General features: G+C 40.5%; 8 protein-coding genes across 8 annotated transcripts in view; 6 read left to right on the forward strand and 2 right to left on the reverse strand.

Moving 5' to 3' along the window:
• The window catches only part of LOC108049341, a 28,530-nt gene extending 23,908 nt beyond the window's left edge, over nt 1–4,622 (reverse strand). The window contains exon 1 of the mRNA XM_017130482.2: nt 4,396–4,622. Within this exon, the coding sequence (XP_016985971.1) occupies nt 4,396–4,413 (18 nt within the window). The 5' untranslated portion in view covers nt 4,414–4,622. The remainder of the gene's footprint in view (nt 1–4,395) is intronic.
• Nucleotides 4,623–11,850: 7,228 nt separating this feature from the next.
• On the forward strand, nt 11,851–12,858 carry LOC108049325 (bypass of stop codon protein 1). Its single transcript, XM_017130467.2, has 2 exons — nt 11,851–12,265; nt 12,384–12,858. The coding sequence occupies exons 1-2, from the start codon at nt 11,888–11,890 to the stop codon at nt 12,804–12,806; spliced, it is 801 nt and encodes a 266-aa protein (XP_016985956.1). The 5' UTR covers nt 11,851–11,887; the 3' UTR covers nt 12,807–12,858.
• Nucleotides 12,859–14,587: 1,729 nt separating this feature from the next.
• On the forward strand, nt 14,588–16,082 carry LOC108049324 (suppressor protein SRP40). The gene is made up of 2 exons (XM_017130466.2): nt 14,588–15,038; nt 15,365–16,082. Exons 1-2 carry the CDS (start codon nt 14,655–14,657, stop codon nt 16,016–16,018), a joined length of 1,038 nt encoding a protein of 345 aa, XP_016985955.1. The 5' UTR covers nt 14,588–14,654; the 3' UTR covers nt 16,019–16,082.
• Nucleotides 16,083–16,645: 563 nt separating this feature from the next.
• LOC108049331 (salivary glue protein Sgs-3) lies at nt 16,646–18,364 on the forward strand. Its single transcript, XM_017130472.2, has 2 exons — nt 16,646–17,065; nt 17,372–18,364. Exons 1-2 carry the CDS (start codon nt 16,676–16,678, stop codon nt 18,362–18,364), a joined length of 1,383 nt encoding a protein of 460 aa, XP_016985961.2. The 5' UTR covers nt 16,646–16,675.
• A 552-nt stretch (nt 18,365–18,916) lies between these two features.
• LOC108049333 lies at nt 18,917–20,200 on the forward strand. Its single transcript, XM_017130474.2, has 2 exons — nt 18,917–19,380; nt 19,637–20,200. Exons 1-2 carry the CDS (start codon nt 19,003–19,005, stop codon nt 19,838–19,840), a joined length of 582 nt encoding a protein of 193 aa, XP_016985963.1. The 5' UTR covers nt 18,917–19,002; the 3' UTR covers nt 19,841–20,200.
• Nucleotides 20,201–20,244: 44 nt separating this feature from the next.
• On the reverse strand, nt 20,245–20,924 carry LOC108049337. Its single transcript, XM_017130477.1, has 3 exons — nt 20,864–20,924; nt 20,495–20,812; nt 20,245–20,442 (listed from the first exon to the last, which is right to left on the reverse strand). Exons 1-3 carry the CDS (start codon nt 20,900–20,902, stop codon nt 20,245–20,247), a joined length of 555 nt encoding a protein of 184 aa, XP_016985966.1. The 5' UTR covers nt 20,903–20,924.
• A 617-nt stretch (nt 20,925–21,541) lies between these two features.
• LOC108049326 (flocculation protein FLO11) lies at nt 21,542–23,025 on the forward strand. The gene is made up of 3 exons (XM_017130468.1): nt 21,542–21,630; nt 21,686–22,012; nt 22,546–23,025. The coding sequence occupies exons 1-3, from the start codon at nt 21,580–21,582 to the stop codon at nt 22,975–22,977; spliced, it is 810 nt and encodes a 269-aa protein (XP_016985957.1). The 5' UTR covers nt 21,542–21,579; the 3' UTR covers nt 22,978–23,025.
• A 632-nt stretch (nt 23,026–23,657) lies between these two features.
• Nucleotides 23,658–24,686, forward strand: LOC108049328. Its single transcript, XM_017130469.2, has 3 exons — nt 23,658–23,776; nt 23,838–24,164; nt 24,246–24,686. The coding sequence occupies exons 1-3, from the start codon at nt 23,726–23,728 to the stop codon at nt 24,519–24,521; spliced, it is 654 nt and encodes a 217-aa protein (XP_016985958.1). The 5' UTR covers nt 23,658–23,725; the 3' UTR covers nt 24,522–24,686.
• The last annotated feature ends 340 nt before the right edge of the window (nt 24,687–25,026 follow it).

The following is a 25,026-nucleotide window of genomic DNA, read 5'->3' on the forward strand; positions in this document are numbered from 1 at the left end:
AATAGTCTTAACCTTTTTTACTTGTAAACTGGTACAAGAAAAATAACAAATAAAATGTCTTTATTTTTAAGAAGAAAGACATATAAGATTAATACCACGAACTTTACCTAGGTAACCAAAAATATAGCATCACTGGCAAAATCCGACTTAGGCTAATTCGTAAGGGAAGGATATGTTTTTGGACAGGGGAGAAACTATTTATGATTTCCCAACACGCTTCGTCGTACACCTTTTGCTACTCTTTCGTTTATTTGTTTGTCGTTTGCTGACTACGTGAGATTGTTTGGCGCTTAAAAAAACCGATGAGGCATGAACCCAATGTCCTTCACACACACACACTCGTACACTCTCTCATCAATTAGCGTTGAAGATTTAATTGTGGCACGTGTGAACTTAATTAAACGGCATTAGTTAGTGTAATTGTAGACACGACACGAACGGATACAGGACCCCTTTTTGGGCCATAATTATGGGGTCCTTCGCCTACCCAAAAAGAGGGTAATTAAAGTGCAACTTTGGCCACTGCATTTGCATTCCAATTAATTTTTGAGCACGCATGCAATATGCATTTTTTTTCGGTTAACTTTTGTTTTGCCAGTTTCCAAGGTAAAAATGGAAACTGAGCGAGTAAGAGAGTTTCGTTATTATTTTACAGCTCATGGCAAAGTGTTTTAGGGGGTCCAACTTTAGGTGCATTTAATTAGCATTATTGTCATGGCAACGGCAAAACCCATTTGTGGTCTAAATTAAGTTGGTTTCCGAGCGAGAGAGTTGATTACCCCAAAATAATCCTTTCAAATAGAAACAATTTTAATTATATTAAGCACCGGAACTATTATTAATTGTGCAAGCAAATTATACAGTTTGCAATTTGCGGTTAGGACATGGTTCATTTGATCAGGTCAACTCATTTGTTAGGCAAATGTTTCCTGTTTAATGGAGAAAAGCATTTGCTTGCCACAGGAAAAGGCAGTGGCTATTTTACAAAATCCAAGATAAATGTGCTTGTAAATTGGTTGATACTTCGTCTTAAAGTTTTATTCGTAAGCTACAAGCAATTATTAAGCAATAGGCTATCATTTCAATTTAATCCAAAAATTGTAGTATCTTAACTTTTAATTAGCATAACTTAAATGCTAATTCACCATCTTTAGGTATACATGTTTTGCAAAATCAGAACGTGTAAAATTACAAACAGAACAAGAGCATTCATTTTAAGGTTGGTTACATTCCACAGATTATGGCTTATTGAACGAAAAACTGTTTTAAATTTCAGTGCCAAAACATGACCTTTCAGAATGGATGCAATTTTCGGCGAACTTATTTATTTAACTGACATGTTTTCCGGGTTTGTTCAAACATGTGGCGAATGCTAATCATGCAATTTGTTCTATATCCAATGTAGAGCTGTGCTTTTGCATCTCGTTAAGCCCGTTGCTTTGCCGAGGACTTTGTGAAAGTTTGGGGAAATTATAATGGCGAAGGCCAGAACAAGCATTGTTAAAATAATAAACATTGAAAATGCTGCTCTAATTTCGGGTCATAATGCTCTAAAATTACCTGAAACGACAAACAACATTTTGCGCGCTAACTAGAGGCTTATTTAATTCTGTGTGAAAACCATAACGTTGTTGTTTTGGCCCGAATTTCCGTTGAAATTCTTGTCACTGCACTTAAATAATGTAAATATAATTTGGCTGTTTGAACACATTTTATGCGAGATCATGTTTTGGCCAGGCCGAAATAGGGGACATGCCTTTGTGCTCATTCTATTTGCCATTTCATTTGGCTGCATTCAGGTGACAGTGCAACTAATTATAGTCAACAATGTGGCATGCTCCGATGTGCCGCGCCCCCTTTCCGCCCCCCTTGGCGCCACGTTAAATAAATCAGAAAGTAATTAAAACAACATGAAATGCGACTGTGAGTTACAGACACAGATTCGGCTGCCGTTTGAGTTTCAGTTTCAGTTGCAGCTTCAGCTTCTGTTTCCGTTTTAGTTCCAGCGGAAGCTGCACTTGCCATCCTCGTATTGCGGTGCTACCCATTTAGCAAACAAAATAAAATGGAATCAAAGTTGGAGAATTAAATAGCGAGTTATTGGATACCCTTATGGCTAGCAGGTCCTAAACTTTGCTTAATTAAAAGGAAATTTAAAGCAAAGTCTTTTAAGCTTTTTTTTGTGGCATTCTATATACTTTCTTCCGTTCATATACCTGCTTTAAACCAAATATTATATATAAAATAGTACAATACTTATAAGTCCAAAACCATTAATAAATTATTCCTGTATATATCTATGCATTTACCTAAGTGTAAAAGTAAAATATAGCTTGTTTTTAAAAAAATATTATTTCAAAATTAATTAAGGAAACTGTAGATGACATTCTATCGACCAGGTGACCTTAACTTTCAGGCGATGTTGAAGAGGAATTGTTTGAAAGACATAATTTTTTAATCTATTTACAGATATCTTTACTTCTAGTAAGCTTGTAGAGATTTCTCTTACACCCCATAAATATTAAAAACTTGAAAGAATTTTGCCTACGCGCATCAATAATATTGTAAGTAACAAACAATATTTCATCCTGCAGTTAAAAAAGCTTTTCTGTGTTTCTTCCAAGTTAGAGGCACAACTTGAAATGTATTTTCTAAGGGTATACGAAACAAAACCAACAGAGACAACCATCGGTCGTAGGAAGCGCAGCCACAACAAAAAACAACTGGGAATAGAAAATGTCCTGGGATGGGTATTCGTATTCCCAGGGACTCAAGGGAGGAAAAAACCGTTGGGAAAGTGGAAAAAATGTAGAAGCAAAATAAACTTAATTTACGCTTATTTGCGTTGACAAATGCTTCCGAAGGAGTGCAACTTTTAATTGCAAAATTTATTTAATTTGCCCATGCGAAGCGATTGTTATGGCTAGAACTGTTAACTGGTTAACCAAGTGAGTTAACTTTATGTGGGAGCATTTAAATTGAAATAAATTCGTATATTTTTCAGTTATCGGCAACAGCTATTTAATCCCTTGATAGATTCACATCAGTGTCGCTTTTATGATAATTAGCGATCCACTTTGCTCGAGGGCGGCCATACGTCATGGCCAGCTGTCAATGGCCAAAACGATTTATGGCCCAGTTTAATCAGCATCCGGCCCCATAAAATGCGAAATCAATTTGGCCAGCTAACCATGGCTAGCATAAAGTTTTTGAGCAAGAAGGAGAAGCAAGAAATGTATATTAGTTGTGGCGAAAGTGTGCTCACACTTTTTGCAGCCAGTCTTTCTTTCTTTTTGCGCCGCAGGCAGAATTTTCATTAAAGCATTTTTGATGTCTAATTTGCATATTTTTGCAGCTGGCCGAGTTGCATGCCGACACTCTGAGGCGGCCAAGTGACACGTTAAGCATTCAAAAGCGGGTGGAAAGTGGGGTGTGGAAAGTGGGAAAATGGCAAGGCCCACTGCACTCGAAAGAAAAGTGCAAGCTTTTCTCGGCTGATGGCCGCCTGTCACTCGTCCTCGCCGTTGTCCTCCTCTGGCTCAGATTTTGGGCCAGGACAAAGTGTCGAGTGGCAACACTAATTCGCATGCTGGCCAAACAACAGCAGCAACATGCAAAATGCACACACACACCCATCCACTCTGGTTTTTTTTCTTGCCGGATTTTCAGCTAAATTTGTGCCAGCGCTTTTTCCGCTTGCTTTTTGTTAATTTCCAATTTTCAAACCATTTCTGGCTGCCTGTGTGTGCACAGCTGCTCTCTCTTTGTGTGTGTGTGTGTGTGTGTGGGTTCGGTCAACATTTCGTTTGGCTCATGGCATTAATTCAATTACTGTTTGCATATTGCCAGAGATCCAAGCTCATGTAAGTTTCATCGTCCCTACAGCTCCGCTTAAAAGGATACTAGAGTTGCTCATGCATCCTCGAAACGGGAACCTTAAATTCTGCCGCAAATTATGTTGGCTATCCAAAACAGTTAAACGAAAATTACTTAAAATGCTTAAAACGAGTACAAACTTTCAGTAGCTCAAAAAAATATGGTTCTTAAATCAAAAATAGGAATTGTTTCCTCGAAATTGAAAAGCAAACATACATTTAAAATTAGAAAATTTAGTTTTACATATTATTGTTGTCTTACAATGTTCATTTAAATAGTCTCATGGTAAATTATCAAAAAAAATTCAAAATACTTTTAAGCGCGGTTTTTGTATACATATTAGTTTAAAAAGTACTTCTTAATGAGAGTTTATTATATTTATTTTTTCTAAATTCAATTTAATGATAATGTGTTTGTTGTAATCTTTTACAGACAAAAAAATTTCAACTAACATGTTATCAAATTTGTATGTCTACTATTTTCTGATTTCTTTTTCATTCACAGAAAATGGGTACTTACCAATGTTTTGGAACACATGGCGCAAGAGTGCTAAAGCCTTTTTTTCAGATTTTTGTGAATTTTTCAGGTAGGTCGAGTGTGGGCACTCTGGGGGATTTCTCATTGACAGCTTGCAGATCCTGGTTTCATATTCCGTTGCAGCACAAGTAATTTCCATATATGTTAGGCCAACACTGAAACAAATTTCTATTTTACACGGACCGTTCGCAGCGATCGCGACGCGTTTCTTTTCGGGCTTGGAGCGAATGAGCCACCAGCCACCAGATGCTTGGCCATTTATAATCTGGCCCAGAAGTGGCAACTGGTTAAGCGCCACTGACGATGCTATTGTTAGATATGCCACCTGCTACGGGAGTATATAGAGGAGCGATTGTCAGTGGTAGCGGAACGCTCTAACTAATTACTACACTATCAACGCCTGTAAATACAGAGGTGGTGAATAGAATAGCACTCCTTGGTTTCCTTTTTATTTCACAAAAACCTTCTCCAAATAAAGAATTGCTATAAGGAAATGAGTTTTGAGAAAGTTCTAAATATTCGTAAATAGATTTTTAAGCCAACGAGCGTTACGTCGAAGTAACATTACGCTATTTTAATTTTTTTTTAAATAATAAAACTTGCCTAGCAGTTTTAACTGTTTACAACTTATGGAAAACGTTAGCATATTGATATTTAAATATTTTATTGACCTAAAAGTAATCGGAATGAATTAAATTATAATTATATTGACTGCTATTCTGGTGACCCCAACTGTGGTTCCGCAATAAGAAGGATAAAGCTGGACGTCACCGTCGTCATCAGCGAAATTATATAGTAGTAGAGTGCATACATACTAACTGAGCAGTGGCAGCATGCTTATCGCCACACCAACACAGACAGAAAGGGATGGGGATAGGGGCTGAGAGGGAGACAGAACGAGCGGGACAGGAAGACTCACCCACACTGCAGTGGAATATCCCGCCGCGCTGATAACATTTGAATTTTCGGCTTGATTTATGGGCATAACATGAAACTAACTCCCTGACATATCGGAACAAGCTAAAACAAAAAACGAGCCACTGCCGTAAAAGTACAACAACCACCGTGTAGCAATTTCCACGCTGACGCAGTTCAGAAAGCAAATTGAATCGAGTTATTATTGGGCTTTAAGTTTCAAATATTGACAGCCGATGACCGAACTAAGATTAGGCATTTAGCCGAAAAGCTGTGTTTGATTCATACAAATATTTAAAGGCTGACTTTGAAGTTTTTGACGAATACAAATAATATTGTTTTATTTTTTGACTTTGTTTGTTGAATACAAAGCCATGGACAGGCATTTATTTTGTCTGCATTTCTATTCTGATTTTAAATATAACATTCATACATATTTTAGACTTGAGCTATAATTTAAATTAAATTTAGAATTTTTTTTTTACGGTTGGTTCATATAAGTTAAATAAAAATGTTGAATTTTAGTTGAGCTGCCCTCTGTTAGCTTTCCCACATTTTCCTTTTCCTCGGGATTTCTGAGCATTTCTCATAGCTGCTTCACATATTTGCAAAGCGTTTGCTTTCGGGTTAAACGCTTTTATTGCATTCTGCAGATGGCTATGTGACGTTGTCGGTGCCATTATTGGCCCCTTTTCCCCCCGCTCCCCCACTTACGATCTAATAAACTTTACATTTGTTTGGTTTGCCTTTTCCCTCATTCAGACTGCTGCCTGATATTGCCCAGTCTGAGCACTATTTTTTGCGAGTTCCTCGAAGCTTACATTTTTTATTTTGCAAAGTCCTCATCTGCTGCCGGCCAACTTCCTTCCATTGTTGACTGCTCCTTAATGTCCCGCTTCTTGTGGCTTTTCGACTCTGTCGCTCCTCACTCATTTCATTTTCGGACATTCACTTAGTCTATAACGCTGCCAGCTGCCCTTTCCCTGCCTATTCCTACTTTTCTCCGGACTTTGACATCTTAAAGTTTATCAAATAGTGGCCACAACTTTTGCGGCTTTTGTGTATGTACATTTTCTGCGGTCATGCCTTGTGGTTTCTTCTCGTTTTCTATATTTATTTATGCAGATCTCTGTTTTTCCACAAAGTTTTGTTTGTTTTTGTGCACGGAATGCATAACAGAATCGGTTGCGTAGTTTTGTTTTCACCAAGCATTTTTGTGAAGCAATTAAAAAGTACCATTTCTTCGTATACCAGAGTGCATGCATAGTTTTCGGCTGGTGGGAAACATTTTAATTACTGGGGGAATTTCCCTTCGACCTGACCCACTGAAATTCGGACCAGTGACAAGGACAAGTTCATTAAATTCTGGTATTGCCACCTGAGGAGCTTTGCTTTAATTAATTCTACGGCTGCACCGAGTCAGGTATTCGAATTCCACTGCATGCGTATGAATATGAGCTGGCGGCCCGTAATCAGGGTATAATCTTTATGGAGAGTGACGCACATCCATGGCCACATCCCGGCTTGCAGGGGCAATCAAATCGCCCACCGGAATGCTCCGGTGGAGCATAAATCACACAAAACTATTCCCTATTCCCGACACTTACATGGACGCTTATCGGGGTTTTGGCGGCTGATTGCCACTGCCATTGCCACTGCCCTTCAATTTTATTCAATAAGTTCTGTTTATGACGCGGCCACGCTCTCCCTGGCTCCTCTATATCTATAAATATATCTATGTATTGTAACTAATATCGAACATGCCTTTTAATTGAATTTCACGCGCTCCCCATAAAGTTACAGCGTGTCCAGTGCGCTCAACTTTATGGCTGCTGTGGCCGGATATATTTATATCTCCGTATATATAGCCTCCTTCTCTCCTTTAATTGCCTTCGCTTCTTGTTATGGCAATCGTAAAATCCGACTCTGTTATTGCAGTGTTCCTAGTGTATAATAATAATAATAACAGTAATAATGGACAGTGACATCAGTGCGTATACGTTATGTGGCGAGAGCTTGCAAAATTAATAGAATAATGTATTAAACACAATTGTTCATTAGCTTTCCATGCCCGCAGTTCGGTGAAAATGTTAAAGGGCAAATGGAGTATTCACTTTTTAATTACCAACTGATTATTGCGATCCAAAATCGTTATCAGCTTTTTTTGTTGGCCAAAGGAGAAGTCCCCTATCGACATTTAATGACGTATAACTGTGGTGGCGATAAGCAGGCCATCAATTATTGTCGTCAGTTTTCTTTACCGGCATTTCCTGAATAATATCTAGCCCCCAAATCTTGGCCTTCGCTTTTGGCCAATTTAAAATTCAGCTGAGATATTATCATATAAATCAACGATATATCTTTATTATACATATAAAGACTCTTCTTGGGAAATCTCATAACTTGCTTATTAAACGTTAACAGCAGATACATATATTTTAAATAAGTGCTAGTGCTATGCGGTTTATATTGAAAGACTTAGTAGGTTTTAATTAAAGGTATTATTTAAGAATGGCACTTATAAATAATAGCTCTGTTTTTAACCCAGAAATTATACTATCGACCTGTTCCTTTAGTTAAAACTACGACGGTAGTTATTTATTTTCTTAGATTTCTAATTCCTGTTCTGCTCATTCTTAATCTTTCTCAATCAAGTTATTTAAAAGGCTTCATTAAGGAAACTTCCTGTGATTTGTGAACCACTCGATTTCGTTCCAATTTGGCTGCGATAATCATGCTATCAAATTTCCTGGCTTTTTATACCCTTGCAGAGGGTATTATAATTTCAGTCAAAAGTTTGCAACGCAGTGAAGGAGACATTTCCGACCCTATAAAGTATATATATTCTTGATCAGCATCACCAGGAGAGTCGATCTAGCCATGTCCGTCTGTCCGTCTGTCCGTCCGTCTGTCCGTCCGTCTGTCCGTCTGTCCGTCTGTCCGTCTGTCCGTCCGTTTCTACGCAAACTAGTCCCTCAGTTTTAAAGCTATCTGCTTGAAACTTTCCCAAAAGTTGTCTTTCTATTGCAGGTAGTATATAAGTCGGAACGAGCCGGATCGGGCCACTATATCATATAGCTGCCATATAACTGAACGATCGGAAATGCCATATCTTTGGTGTTTTTAAAGTTAGGAAGTTGGGATTTTCTATGGGTTTTATTTTTGGCTAAAAAATCCGACCTGCCAAATTTCATAAGGATCGGACGACTATATCCTATAGCTGCCATATAACTGATTGATCGGAAATGCCATAACATTGGTGTTTGTAAAGTTAGGAGGCTGGGATCTTCTATGGATTTTATATTTGGTTAATCAATCCGACCTACCAAATTTCATAAGGATCGGCCGACTATATCTTATAGCTGCCATATAACTGAACGATTGGAAATTACATAACTTTGTTGTTTTTAAAGTTAGGAAGTTGGGACTTTTTTTAAGTATTAAGAATGCATCATATGAATAATTTTGGAGAATATAATTTATAGAATATTCTGCAAGGGTATATCAACTTCGGCTCCGCCCGAAGTTAGCTTTCCTTTCTTGTTTTTATTGATTTATGCCAGCCAAACGTTAGTTAGTCACTTAGGAAATGTACTTTTTTTCCTATCCTTATCGTTGAAGAAATACCTTTCGGGTTGACAGTCGAAAAGAAGTGGGTGTTGTAAACTAAATTATACCCAATGCGCCAGGTGATTTTTCTTCGGGCTGACTCAAGTGCAAGGCGAACGAGTGAGTTGCCATCCAGCTGGCTGACAGAAGACGGACGCAAAGTGGCATTGGAAATTGTTTTACTACGGGGCCATTTACAAAACAATTACACTTATTTGTGCGCCATTTAACAGCTCGTCCCCCGACTGACAATCCATCAGCGGATGCTTCTCCCCACGCGGAGTACGTACTGCATAGCTCGGCGCAACTCAACGGAACCGAAAGCCGGCAGACGCTACTCGACTTCATTTCGTCCTGACAGCTCTGAGTGGAAATGAATCGCGAGGCAAGGCTTTACACAAGGAGAAAAACCAAGGACTAAATATATTTCAGAATTTAAATTTAAGCATTTCTTGTAATTCATTGAGTATTATTGCAATGATAGCTCTAAGTGAAAGTCTTAATATATTATATTATAAGATACTTCTTGAACTAATTTTATTACAATTTTAATATTCAATGTTCATTATGACGAAAGCTAAAACTTTTTTAAGGAATAACTTTATAGCTCTTGAATTTTTGATAATTTTTAACACACCACTTACCGAACATATATATTATTAAATTCATTAAAACGATTTTGTTATTGACAGGTCTGAGTGGAAATAAAAACCCCACAAGGTTTTAAAGATATTTTTGGGACTTTTCCCAAAAACTTTTGTTGTCAGAAGTTTTATAATGCCTTTATATGTAAGAGATTTCATTACTTCTTTGAAGAATAACTTCAGCCGTAGAATTTATGAGTCATTAGTTAATAAATAATTAATTCATTTTTGAAGATGTAAATATGATTAACGGAAGTTAAACATTATTTTTTTCACTGTACCTATTTCCGTTAAAAACAGTGGCATTTGAAGGACTGCTTAGTATGCAGCTCAGCTAGGAGAAGAAGCAGCGACAGCTGAGGAACTGCATCCTTGCAATGGCAGGTAAATAAAATTAATCATAAGCCCCGTGGTTCGTTCTCGTTCGTTTTTAAGAAATTGGAATAATTTAATTATCATTTACATTGTCAGCAACTTGAAGATGCAAAAAACATTCTCCACCTTTTGTTTTGGAATTCATTCAGTTAAGCGCAACCGTGTTAATCCCATTTTTGTATATGTTGTGTCCCCATTATGGCATTTTCAAGTAACAAGCGGCCTCCTTTAATGATATAACACCCATTACATTTATTATTATTGCGTTGTCCCTAGTCTTAATAAAAGGCAAGGGCATACTCTGCGAATTTCGATTTGTAATAACATCGATAATGGAATCTGAAATTGTTTTATCAGTTCAGTTGACCAAGTTAAGGAGCAGTTTTTAGGGGTGGCTCAAAATGATGTTATCTACATTCGATGACGTATAATTGTTATTCCGATAAGCAGGAAGTTTACCTAACCGAGTTTTTTATACCATCGCAGAGGGTATTATAATTTCCGTCAAAAGTTTACAGCATAGTGAAAGCCAAATTTCCGACCGTATAAAAAATATATATTACCAGGCGAGTCGCAAACAAGTCCCTTAGTTTTAAGTCTTTTTGGATAAAACTTTGCAAAAAAATTGAAATATAGAATATTTAATCTTAATGCAACAGCTGTGAGTGTATATAAACGTCGGCTTACCGAATTTGCATCCTTTCTTTTGATTTGTTTTATTTTATAGTCGTGGTGACCCAGAATCGTAACCTATTTTTTGGGTAATTTAAATGGCAATGCTTTATATCAGCAAATATAATTTCTTATGAATCGACAGCATTGTATAAAAATAATTACACTCATTTGTCAATTGTTTATGATAGATATTGAGGAAATTGTTATACTGCCTGACCAAGTTAATTTATTCGTTGAACTTTAATTATAACTTTTTAGTTATAAAAGATAGCTGCTTCATTATCTTTTCTCAGTTTTCCAAATTATATTTTTATGGGGTTTCGTCATAGCAGCTGCAAAATGTTAGCAAGTTATCTATTTGTCCTCGTAATTTTTATTTGCTTACAGCTTTAAATTGTTATTTAATCACTTCATCAATTCACTTAATTTAATCTTGACAGCTTAAAACCTTTTTACAGTGGCGAACGAAGTATTGATTTTTCTTATAAAAATATAAAAAGAGAAATATCTTATCCGTTTTCAATAGAAAGCAGCCAAAAAATATTTTAAAAAAAACGAATGGAAAGTTTAAGAACGTGGGATAATTTAAAAATTATCTCCATTGTTCTGCAGCTCATGAACCAATAAATAAAAAGGCTATTTCTTTGTTGTGACATCAACTCAATTAAGAGCGAAAACCTTATTAGCCCAATTCTCGGAAACTGTCGGAATTCGTTAAATTAAAAATACCAGAAAGTTTTGCAATTTCCGTCGGTTTGTTTACTTAGGTTCCCCTCTTACCAATACTATTAAAAATCAGACTAAATTGCCGCAATGTTTTCTTAGTCACCCAACCTCATGGTTATTTTTGTTGTCCAATCTTGGGTTAGTCAAACCAGACGGGTTGATAACGATGAAATCAGAGGATTTTTCGCATTAAAAACTCGTATATAATTATATTCCCAATCATTCGGCTAGGGCAACACTCGAATGACCTCTAATTGATGGCCGATATTTGCGATGACGATTCACCCGACATTTAGATTTCCAGGTTGGCGTCAGCAGATTGTTGAAAGATCGTTCAATGAAATACAAGTAACCCAACCCAGTGCGTAGGGTGATTGCCTTATTGATACGTGTTATCAACATCAAGATAGGAGAAAAGCCCGGAACGATCACTTGGTTTATGGCAGCTCCAGAGTATTTTCGGTTGGCATAAAAGCGTTGGCCAGTCGCCGGTTTAGACCAAGTTACGAACGAACCGTTGAGCAAGCAACATGCAGTCCCATCTCATTGCCATCCTGCTGGCCACCGTGGCCATCGGCTCCTGCCTCGCCAATCCCAGCCTGATCTCCGGACCCTCGAGGATGCTGGAGATAATGAGTGCCACCAGCGAAATGCAGCGGAACAATCCCCAATTGGCCTCCGCCTGCTTCGCCTACTACAATGACGTCTTCAAATCCGACTACGATGTGTACGAGCGGGAGTACAACCAGTGCCTGGACAGGTTCAATGGCGGCCGAGATGAGGTCCTGCGGCGGTACAATCCCGTCGTCTGGGACCTGAGCAACTCCACCTTCGACTCCTGCGCATATCTGCTCGACTGCGATAACCTCACCAACAGCCAGGACTCGCTTAACTGCTATGCCAATGAGGTAAATCACTTATCAGTTATGGTTTATACAAGAAAAACACTGATTATATTCGTAAAAGTGTATATTTTAATAGGCAAAAATAATATAAATTAATATAAAATGTAATTACCATTTTCAGGGTCCCAAAAGGTCCAAGGAGTTGACCACTGTGTCCGCCAATGCCTCGACTTCCTTTGGATCCCTCACGCAGGAGGTCGAGCAGCTCAGCTTTACCCGAGAGCTCTGCTGCAACTCTTCTGCCCGGAACTACGAGGTCCGCTCCGGCGAGTCTTACGATTCCTTCCAGAGCTGCCTGGCGGGCCAGACTCCGGTGCCGCAGATCACCACCACCACCCCCGCCCCGATCACCACCACCCCGAATACCACCACCACGAGCACCACCACCACGAACACCACCAGCAAGCCAACGACCACCCCCTCAACGACCTCATCCACGACCTCAGGCACGATCGCTTCCCATGTCGGAGACGATGAAAGCAACAGTGGCCACTCAAAACACCGATGGGGCAACAAGTTGAACAATATTTTTAAGCATGTCTAAAATTCCAAGAGAATATTAATAAAAGATCATTTATCTAAACATTAAAAAAAAACAACTTTATTAAATCGTAGATAAAAACAGAGTAGTTTGGATTAAGCAAGATAGATTTATGGTTACTGGACTCTAGATAATATTTTTATATGGTTGATTTGAATGACTTTAATATCAAACCCAAAAGCGTTAAGCTAGCTATCCAAATTTGCATTTTATTAAGTCCAGATAATTGCCAGAAAAGCTTGAGGCTATTGGCGAAAGAATTGGCTTCATCTTAAAACCAAACAGATGGCATCAAGTGATGATGTCAATCTGCAAACTCAAACGAGAAACTAAAACCCATTGCAACTTACTTAATTAACGGTCCGATCTAGGTGGAAAACCGAGCCGGAAACCTGGAAAACCTGATGCGATGCAAATAAAACTTTTTGCATTTGCCATCAGTCCAAGTTTATCAAAGATCCACAGGACACGGACGAGGAAAGGAGGATAGGGCAAACATGTAAATCAGCCTGGGAAAACTTTACCTCCGGGGGGGCAAACAAAAAGGGGGCGGCGAGAGGAAAGAAAATGCAGGGGCGGGGCACTTAAAGGTTGTGGTAACAGTTAAACAAACAGTCGAGGCATTTTTCTAGCGGCTTTTTTTATTCAAATTTAATTGCATGTGTTATTATTGTTTGTGCAGCTGCCGGCGGCCTTGTTGTCACTGCAATTAAAACAAATTAGAAGCGCTGTGCAAAGGGGAGATTTCACTTTGCCGAAATCAAGCCAATAACTTTGCCAGTTAGAGTATCCTGCATCCTTGCAGCCAACGCACACAAAGAACACGCAATTAAGATATGCAAATTAGAAGTTGTCCTTGCTCATGCAGATCCTGCTTTCCTTTAGGAATTATGCAGAGGCATGCGACGAAGACAGTTTTAAACTTGGCCAACTATTTGAGCGATTGTAATTTAAGGCAACAATAATAGCTCAAGTGAGTCATTATACTTTTTTAAATGTAATTATCATGTTGCTTGTAATTGACCGACAAGGGATTCTGATTGCGTTGAAGTGAGCATTGTTCGCTTATTAGTCACAAAAATCAATAATCAATCTCTCCCGAATAATATTTATTAATTATTGAAACCTCGGACTTTAATGGGCTATTCCCTTTACGAGACACTCAACCTTAACATGCTTACTTGTTTATTGTTCGCCAAATCGAAGGTCTTATCTAAGCCTATTTCTGACCAATAACAATCGTCAATGACGATTGAATCGGAATTCTGATATTTTATAATTCAATGGGCTTGCTGAATTTTCTAGGAATCAAGCTGCATTACAGACACATAGACTACACGTGTGTCTTCACAAGAAAAGCACTCCAACTAGATTAGATTAGTGTGGCTATAGTTCCAGTTCCAATCTTAGCCATTGGCTTTCGATCTTTCAGCTTCTCCCGAAAGAAATCTTTTTTAGCAAATTCGGGAAGTACGCACAAAGACCGATTCGATTCGCGGAAATGTTGACATCGATAATGTGCTGATCTAAGTGAATAGAAATTTTGGGAGCGGGCCTGAGGAGACCCTTGAGCTGGATTTGCGGGGCGGGTCCCGTTGAGTGGCGGCTATAAAACCGATAAGAATGATAACTACGCCTGGGTTTCGAGATAGCTCGAGTGATAGGCTAAAACCTAGGCAATAACACGGCAATAACATGGCGTTTTTTACTAGAAACTAAGGCAGGAATATTTTTTTATGGACCACTCGAGCGCGGCGCCTATAAATACTGCAGCTGCCTGGTGGATTGGGCAAGTACGAATCGATCGCCGGAACAGTGAGAACGTGAAAGTCTACGAAAAGTATTAGAAAAATGCAAGCCAAGTTGTGTGTTGTCCTTCTGGCCATCGGCCTTAGCCAGATTCTGGCCCTGCCATCTCCCTCGCTGCAGCTCAACCACCCGAGCACCGACCTCCTGCAGTTCCTCATGCAATCCCGGGACCTCGCCAACGACGGCGACCACTCCATCGAGTGCTTGGGCTACTACATTCCCCTGATCAACGCAGAGGTGACCACCTATGAAACCGAATTCAAGGCCTGCTTGGAGGAGGCTGCTCTGGAGGTGTCCCAAATCAACGACAAGACCAAGGAGGAACGCGATGCCATCGACGCCTCCGCCCTGAGCTCCTGTGAGGCCCTCAATGTCTGCAAAGCAAAAGAAGCCGCCGAGGAATACTTCGAGTGCTACAGCCAAGCCGTAAGTAAAGTATTATATAATTATATCGATAGGAATATACAAATAGGTCATTAATTTCCCTTTGAAAATATTATATGATATATGTTCAAAATATCATACTTCTCACTATCTCTATTGATTAGTGATTAATTGCTTAGAATTGTTCTTCATTTATTAACTATCATGCTGATATGACTGTATAAAGAACACTTTCTATAAGATTGGCTGCTATTAATGGTTATTAATACTATTTGGGTGTCATATTTATAATTGTTTAGTATATTTATTCTTTTTATTGTTGGATTTATATATATAATATCTATTATTCCTTTTGTTTTTTTGTACAGGGCTCAGAAAACACGAAGTCTATGTTCACCATCTCTGCTAACGCCTCCGAATTGCTGGCTCTTGTCAGGGAGGAAGTGCGTCTTATTCAGGTCAATGAGTATGTGTGCACCAACAAGACCCAGAGGGCCTACGCCGAAAACTCTGCTAGTCTCTACGACCAGTTGACCCTCTGCATTGGTGGTGCTCCCATTCCGTCGGCAACCACGGAAGCCCCAGTCACGGAATCCTCGACTGATTCCTCTACTGTAGAAGAATCTTCGACTGATTCCTCCTCATCTGCTGCCCCAGAATCTTCGACTGATTCCTCATCTACTGAGCCAGAATCTTCGACTGATTCGTCGTCTTCTGCCGCTCCAGAATCTTCAACAGACTCTTCATCAACGGAGCCAGAGTCCTCGACTGATTCCTCATCTGCTACACCAGAATCCTCGACTGATTCGTCGTCTGCTGCATCTGAATCTTCGACAGACTCTTCAACTGTGGACCCAGAATCCTCGACTGAATCCTCATCTGCTGCCCCAGAATCATCGACCAGTTCTGGAGATGACAAGGAAGCAGCTCCCGAGGAGGACTTGAAATCGCTGTCTAGTCGCAACAACAAGGACATTCAGCGCGTTCTGAAGAGCCTGCAGGCCTGGTTCCAGACCCGCTAAGATATTGTGGTTAAAAATCATCTAAATATAATCAAAGCAAACAAAATAAATTTACAAAACTTAATTATTTATTCAAACACTATTAAAAGTCAATGTTTTTACAATGGGTACAGCCTTCAAGTGTTATCAGATTGCACAGTGATCAAAGGTTGTGTGAACAAATGTTTATCAATATTTAACGCAAGTTTTCCGCTTTAGGTTTTAGGGGAACAACAAAAAATAAACTTTAAAATCAAACCGTGTGATTCATTGTATAACCCACTAAAGATACCCGGTGTTATCAAGTAGGAGTCCTCGGGTACACGCAAAAGTACAGTGTTAACCGCCGCTTGACCAACGGCAATTCAATTAAAGCTGGTCAGCCGATAAGCGACCAACTCTATTAGCCATTACCAATGCCAGATAACGCGGCTATTTATAGGGGGTTGGGTCAGAGAAAAACTTATTAAAAATGAAATCGGTGGGAATCTTAGCTCCGATTTCGAGAACGAGATTAAAACTTAATTAGCTTTTGATCAGCGTGATTTAATGGCTTCTCAATGACTTATTAAACTGCCGAAAATGCTGATATAGCCGGGCTATAAAATGAAGTACCAAAGACCAGTGGCGCTCAGTACGAATTCGAGATCCCTTAGCTCGGTTGGAATAATAATAACAATGAAGTTCGCTATTGCCTTGTGCCTGCTTTTGGCCACCAGTGGTTTTGCCCTGGTTCCCAAGCATCCCGCCGATCTGGCTTCTATGCTGAGCCGCCAGCAGTTCGCCGTGCGCTCCTTGATGGCCGCTCCCGAGGCCCGGGATGACTCGAACCTGGTTGCCGACTGTTTCAACCACTACTTGGATGACCAGACCAATGTTATCATGGGCTACAACCAGCAGTACACCGGCTGCCTGAGGACCGCCCAGACGGGTCGGGACGAGCTCACTAGCCAGAGTGCCTCGGAGCGAGAGGCTCTTCTGTATCGCACCAACAACATGTGCTCCAGCCTGACCAAGTGCGATGATTTCGCAGATGGCCTGGCGTTCTTCGACTGCTACCGCAATGCCGTACGTAAAAGCCATTATAAATATCCAAAGAACTACTTTCAATATAGTCCACATATAAATAAGGAGTAAGGAAATAATATGCGTTAATTTATATATTGACTTTGGCTGCCTCAGCATTTCCTTTCACATATATAATTATACATTTAATTGGTTGATTAGAATTTAATCACTTTTCATGCGTGAGGCATACACTTAGGAAACCATAAAATAATCGAAAACCTATTAGTAGCTGACTATCATAAGTGAAAATAGGGGCATATATAGATAGCTGCTATCAATTTGACTGAATACATGTTTCTCTTTTAGTCTTCCGACAGCTACAAGGTTATGTTTACCCTGAACAGTGATTCTAGCCTGGACTACAACAGCATCAGTGCCAAATACACCGTGATCGAGACCGATCTTACCGCCTGTGTGGACTTGGCTCGTGTGGATTATGCCCACGATATGGACACCTGCGACGAGAATCTGACCACCTGCCTTAACGGAGGAGAAGTTCAGTCCACATCTGCTCCGTCCACTACAGCTCCCACTACCGCAGCTCCGACCGCCGCTGCTCCCACTACCGCAGCTCCCACCACCGCTGCTCCCACTACTGCAGCTCCGATCACAGCTGCTCCCACTACTGCAGCTCCGATCACTGCTGCTCCCACCACTGCTGCCCCGATCACTGCTGCTCCCACCACTGCTGCCCCGATCACTGCTGCTCCCACCACTGCTGCTCCCACCCCAGCTGCTTCCACCACTGCTGCTCCCACCACTGCTGCCCCGATCACTGCTGCTCCCACCCCAGCTGCTTCCACCACTGCCGCTCCCACTACTGCAGCTCCGATCACAGCTGCTCCCACCCCAGCTGCTTCCACCACTGCTGCTCCCACCACTGCTGCCCCGATCACTGCTGCTCCCACCCCAGCTGCTTCCACCACTGCTGCTCCCACTACTGCAGCACCGATTACAGCTGCTCCCACCCCAGCTGCTTCCACCACTGCTGCTCCCACCACTGCTGCCCCGATCACTGCTGCTCCCACCCCAGCTGCTTCCACCACTGCTGCTCCCACTACTGCAGCTCCGATCACAGCTGCTCCCACCCCAGCTGCTCCCACCACAGGTGTTCCCACCACCGAGCGGTCACCAGAGGAGGATCTCGGCAGAAATGCTCCCACTACAGCTCCCACTACCGTTGCTCCGACCCCCCCTGGCCCTGAAAGCACATTACCGTCTTTTTCAGTTGAGGTCCTCGGCAGATCTGCTCCCTTGGCAAAGAAGGGAGTTTGGAACCTATTGAAGCGCTTTTTTTAAACGTGAAAACTTATAAATTATTTATTGCATCCACTTGAAGATTTCTAGTGCCGTAAAGTCCCAATAAAACCGGTTGCGTATTAAGCATAGGTTACTTTTGGGCGCTTTTGCAAATTAACTATTTATCAAGGTGAAAGCAATGGCGTACCCAGACATTACAATGGGGGTTCCTAAAATAATAACAAAATAATAATTTTCAAGTTGTAACTAAATTTATTTAATCTGTATTAGCATATTCAGTTTTTGTTATTTATTTTGTGTACAATAAATGTGCAACGGCTTAACCCTACTTAACTCCTTTTGAATACGTCAATGGGAATACTTATCGCTGATAACTGACAGAGTAATGACTTATCTCGATTGTCTCGGCCAAACAAGCGCCACTCCACTGGGCTACTGGCATTTCGTACTACTTGTTCGGGAGATCGGACCAGAGGGCTTCGAACCGGAGAACGAAATTTGCAATCATTGTGCACGACCGTAGATAAGTGGAGCACCTGAACTTGTCGTAAATCGCTGGCCTTCGGGCTGGTCAATAAAACCGAATGGGGAACGAGTTATTAGGAAATGATCAATTAGCCGCTCGGCACTCGATCAGCGTCGTTGGTTCTTGAGCGGCATTCGAGATCGGCGGTCAAATGGAAGCGCAACACCAATTCGCAAGAACGGAGACCAGCTGTCGCCTCGGCTGGGTACTAATCGCAGTTGTGTTTTCCCTTTATTTGGGTTGTACGGAGGGTGGTGTGGGCTTCGATTGGCCCACTGCCGAACCCGACCTGGGAATAGACGAGTGTCATGACGAGTTCACCGTGGCCTGTGCCAACGCCTCACTGGCCTATGCCAATTCCTTGGACTTGTGCGAACTGAATGCCAATGAGACCATCATAAATCTGGAGGTGGATGTGGAGCTGGAGCGACTGCAAATCGAGTTGGGCTCGAGTGCGGTGTGCGGAAATATGCGGATCTGTGACACCTTGGTTGACGATCTGGACTATTTCAAGTGCATCAACGAGAACGTGAGTTGTATTGATTTGTAAATCACAAAACTATCCTAAGTCTGCAGCGATTAGACAAAGACAAAGTTTAAATGTGCCTAAAACTCATAAAATTCATTTTCTTAATATCTATGGTAAAAATGAAAATGAATGAAATGATTCTGTTCAAAATAAATAAATAAAAAGGTCCACATAAACTGTAATAAGTAACGAATTGATCTAAGTATTTTAAGCTTTAATAACTCAACTTTTATTAATATCGTAAATTCACCCCCAGGGAACTCGCAATCTGGACATCCTGACGGAGATAAGTTATAATGCCACGAGTGCTTATACACGACTGCATGAGGATTACGATGCAGTCCAAAGGACTTTCCTGCTTTGCAGCCTGGAAGTCCAGAAAAACTACATGGAGGATCTAAGGCAGGCGCACAGGGAACTCACTCAGTGTCGATCGGAAATTGATGAGCTTAACGAGTAATTAATTATCTCTTATCTGTTACTATGTAAACAGAAGGCATAAGGTGAATAAACACCATCGTATAAAAGCAATTTACTCATGACAAATTACTAAGAATTGCTACTTATTTCCTGTTAGATTACTATTTTTAAGTCGGGTTACTTTTCTATACCAAAAAATTACTTTTAAAATTATTACATATTATATAATATCAGTATTGATTTTTAAACCTTTATTTGAATTCTATAAGTTCTATCCAGAATTCACTCTTAAAATGATATTACAAGTTTCACATCGCAATACATTTTTAATGTTTGTATATGCCACAATATTTCCTTATAAAAGCGAAATAAACATTATTCACATTTAATCGAATTTCAAGTTCAATATGTTTTATTTCTTCAACAAAAAAAGGGCTTTTAAAATTAATTTGTTGCAATCTGTTGGAGACATTGGTCCAATGATCGAAAGATCTTATCGGTTCCTTGGACATAATCATGTTCAGTTTGATTTGTGCACAGATAGTGCTCCACTTCGATGGTGCCCAATTTCTGATTTAGGATCAAAGCCTGTTCAGAGGCATTAAACGAAATATTGTAGACATTGGTCAGTTGGAGCTTGGACTATGGATAAATTTCGATTATTAAAGACTTTTATTTTAAGAAGACTACTTACCATTCTTGCAAAGCAATGGAAGAAATCCATGGGCTCCGTCAATGTCAAACACTGGTCAATGTAGGAACTCATACTTAAGGCAGCTTCTCGGATCTTTTCCTGAGCCTCCGAGGCATTTGTTAGCATTGACTGTCGCTCACTGGTGGCACTTTTCTGGCATCCACTGTATCCCTGCGCCCAAGTAGATCCTTCATTTTCCAATTCCGGCATATAGCGTGCAAAACATTTCTTGGTGTTGCCAAGACTGGAAACAGTTTCCTTTTCTTCTTCTAAGTAAGAACACAAGCTATTGAAAGCTCGGGGCGGCTCTGCAAAGACCTAGGAACAGCTCTTTAGAATTATTTAAAGTTATACAAATTGTATTATTACCCCGAAGGCCAAAATCAGCGTAATACTAATAGTTTTCATGACGATGACTACAGACGACTGACCAAAATCGAAACCAAATTTCAACGTAAAGTGGAAATGGAAATGTAATCTGACAGTGATGTATGGTTTGTTTATAGGCTCGCTTATCGCTGCGGTACGTCTGCAAATCGCGATCCAGTGGCACCCAAACTTTGCACTTGATCATCAAATTAAGAGTGTGGCATACTTTTGGTCGAATGGAGAAGATTTCCAGCGAAAGTCTGTCTCCACAATTAATTACGTCATATGATAAAAATATATGGGGATTTTTCGCATTGATATAGGGTTTTATTAACCAATCATTACAGCAATCGATTCGAATGGGATCGAAAGCCCTTAAGTCGGTAAAATCGCAATGGAAAGTTCAAAGAACCGCCTGTAAGGCCTTCCGGTCGTTCCTGTCCATCTTATCTTCATATCAGCTTTTGACCCTGAATACACGTGTTTGGCATCAAATGGGAATGCACATGCAAAGCAATTTGTGGGTCTGGCATTACGCATTCGCGTTAATTCTACTTAATTGATCGACGCTATGTAGAAGGAAAATATTCACAAAAATATCATTCCAACCAAACGGATCAATCATTTGGCATGCCAGAGCCGTATATAAAGCATTTGGCTCTGTTCCTTGGCAGCAACAGTAAAGATCCGACCGCCAACGAAACGACCATACCAACATGAAGTTCCTGTGCAGTGTTTTAATCCTCGCCAGCGTTCTGGCTGCCAACGTAAAGTTTCCCTCATATTCCTCTGGTTTCCGGTAGTAACGTTTCCGCTTTCCAGGCCAAGCCCAATGTACAGTTGCAGATACAGAGTGCTTTGGATCAGTACCTGGTGCATGCCCGCGATCTGGATGCCACCGTTTCCGCGGATGTGACCACCCAGTGCTTCAACCTCTACCTGCCCATGCTGAACGAGGTGGCCGCCACTTTCTCGAGCTCCTACCAAGGATGCATTAGCACCGCCAACGCCGAGACCGCCAATCTGACTGCCCAGGCCGATAAGCAGCAGAAGATCTACCAGTCGGACGTCTCCAGCCTCTGCAGTGCCTTCACCGCCTGCAACAGCGACAACGACACCACCACCTTCTTCAACTGCTACGCCAGTGCTGTAAGTTGAAGCTAACTACCGGTTAAGATCCACGGGTTATGGGTAACTGTCAGTTGAGAATAATGAAGTGGTAGATTGAAATTGTATAGTTGGAGTATTATAGATTACCTCTGACATTAACATTGCTTTAGCAAGATATATTTATCTGTCAAAAGAAAATTTGATATAATTTTTTATAAAAGCTAATAATTTAAATCAAAGTGAGGTTATGACCACCTGGAAAATTGTGGTAAAAGGTAATCCTTACAAACCTAGGTTTAGTTGGTATATGCTTCAACAATAATATTTAAGAGTCTGCTAACTTAGTCCATAGGGGTCAAGGACTAACTAAAAGAACTATTAGTTTGAAAATGTTGAAACTTTTCCAATTCCATTTGAATTGATTTCTAATCTGAATTTTAGGTAAGTTTGATTTTATCCTTATGTGATCGATTTAAAAGAACTATCTGAAGATATGGGATTAAAGATCTTTGATTGGTTGATAGATTATCTATAATAAATATTTTTACCACCTTTCTCTTTTTTTACCTCAGGCCGAGAGTGACGTCTCTGTGATCTACGACATTGCCACCAATGCCGCCAGCTCGGCCACCACCCTGAGCATGGGCATCCAGGCCATCCAGGCCACCGAGTACCAGTGCACCAACACCACGGAGAGCAACTACGTCCGCGACACGGCGGCCACCTACGATCTGCTGGACAGCTGCCTGAAGTACGGCGTTCCCACAACCTCCACCGCCGCCCCCTCCCCATCCCGCCCGGTGGCTAGCTCGAGCAGGGCTCCTGTCACTGATGGCACCACTGCTCTTGCCTCGTCCTCTGCCGCTGTGACCACCGCTGCCCCCGGAACACCTGCTCCAGTCAGCACCGCTGCCCCCGGAACTGCTGCTCCGGTTACCACCGCTGCTCCCGGAACTGCTGCTCCGGTCACCACCGCTGCTCCTGGCACTCCGGCATCTTCTTAGAGGCCACCAATTATAGTAATTGCAAGCAATAAATGAGCATTTGAAAAACATTGGTTTTTTGGGGATTTCAATAGAGCACTACCTTAAAGATACTTTGGGTTATAGAGTATATTTACGAATTAACTTATATATTCATACATATATTAAAACATTTAACCTACTATATTCACTATAATTCATTTATAATATTATATCATTATATCATTACTTTGCGGATTTGTTTTGTTGTCTTTGGCCATCATTTTATAAAACGTTTAAGTGATATGTGTTGCGCATAAACATTAACTGAGTAACAAAAAAGTTAATAAAAAATTAAAAGCTTTGCATACTTTTGGCCAAAAGCAAAAACTTTCTGCAATTAAAATTTCAATATGATAATATTATGAAGGATTTTCGCTTAAACATTGGGCTTTATAACACCATTGTTACGGTCATCGATTCATTGGGGAGCGAAAGCCCTAAAGCTGCTGAATTACCTTTGATAAGTTAAATAAAAGGCGAATTTTGCTTTGTTATTGGTTGTTTGGCTATCTTATATTGTTATCCTCCCTTGAACCTGACTCATTGAAGTGAATAGTCTGGTCATACGCCATAATGCTATGTAATTGATCACCATTCGCAGGTAGTAGTAAAAAAATCACACAATTTTCAAGTTGGCCAAACGGATCAATCATGTTCCCTGCCAGACGCGTATATAAAACATTTAGCCCTGTTCTTTGGTAACGACAGTAACAATACAACCGCCAACATGAAGCTTCTGTGCAGTGTGCTTATCCTGGCCAGCGTTATGGTCATTAAAGTAAAGTGATTTTAATAAACGTCTTGTCTTTCGGTGTTAACTATCCACTCTCGTTTTTAAGGCCAAACCTAATGTGCAGATTGGGAGCGCCTTGGATCAGTATCTGGTGCATGCCCGCGATCTGGATACCATTGCTGCCGAGGATGTGACCACCCAGTGCTTCAACCTCTACCTGCCCAAGTTGAACGAGGTGGCCGCCACTTTCTCGAGCTCCTACCAAGGATGTATAAGCGCGGCCAATGCCCAGACCGCCAATCTGACCGCCCAGGCCGATAAGCAGCAGAAGATCTACCAGTCGGAGGTCTCCAGCCTCTGCAGTGCTTTTACCGCCTGCGACAGTAACAGCGACAACGACACCACCACCTTCTTCAACTGCTACGCCAGTGCGGTAAGTAGCTTCTTTCAACAACCTCAGTGGAAAATTCAATAAGGTAATGGAAACTAAAGTATATATATTGTAATCAAACAGGCCCAGAGTGATGTCTCTGTGATCTACGACATTTCCACCAATGCCGCCAGCTCGGCCAACTCCTTGCTGACGGGCATTAAGGCCATCCAGGATACGGAGTACCAGTGCACCAACGCCACGGAGAACCAATATGTCCTTGATACCGCCAACACATATGATCTGCTGGACAACTGCCTGAAGAACGGAGTGCCCACCAGCACCACAGCGGTCCCAACCACTACATCCACTTCTGCCGCAACACCTACTACTTCAGACCCTTTTTATTTTGATCTTTAAAAACTTTTTAAACTCTATACGGAATGCTAATTCTTAAAAATGCAAATAATAATCCTCTTAACCTAAAACTCTAAGCTTATAAATTTTCCCCATTTTCGCAATAGAAAGTAATGTAACCCATTTAATAAAAATGCAGTAACTAAAAAATACTGGTTATAATCGCTACATTGCTGTGCAAAACATTTTGTTTCTCTAAGCTGTTCATCTTATTTCGCTTAACTATAAAAAAACCTTTTAAAATGTGTTCTTTATAAATATTTAACAAGTTTAAATGGCTTATTTACAATTTTCTATCTAAAAATTATTAAGTTTCATGTAATTACAAAATTGTATACAATAGTCATATCCGGCCCAGAGTAATTTTATTTTTATATTTGCCCAATCAGAAAATTGTATTTGATTGCATGAAATTATACAATTTAATATCAGAAATTTTGGCTAATGAAAGAGCAATTAGTGATATATTTTTTAAGGCAAAGTTGGAAGTATTTATAATATTGTATTC

This window comes from Drosophila rhopaloa, unplaced genomic scaffold (assembly GCF_018152115.1).
Source record: "Drosophila rhopaloa isolate 14029-0021.01 unplaced genomic scaffold, ASM1815211v1 contig_115, whole genome shotgun sequence".
NCBI lineage: Eukaryota > Metazoa > Arthropoda > Insecta > Diptera > Drosophilidae > Drosophila > Drosophila rhopaloa.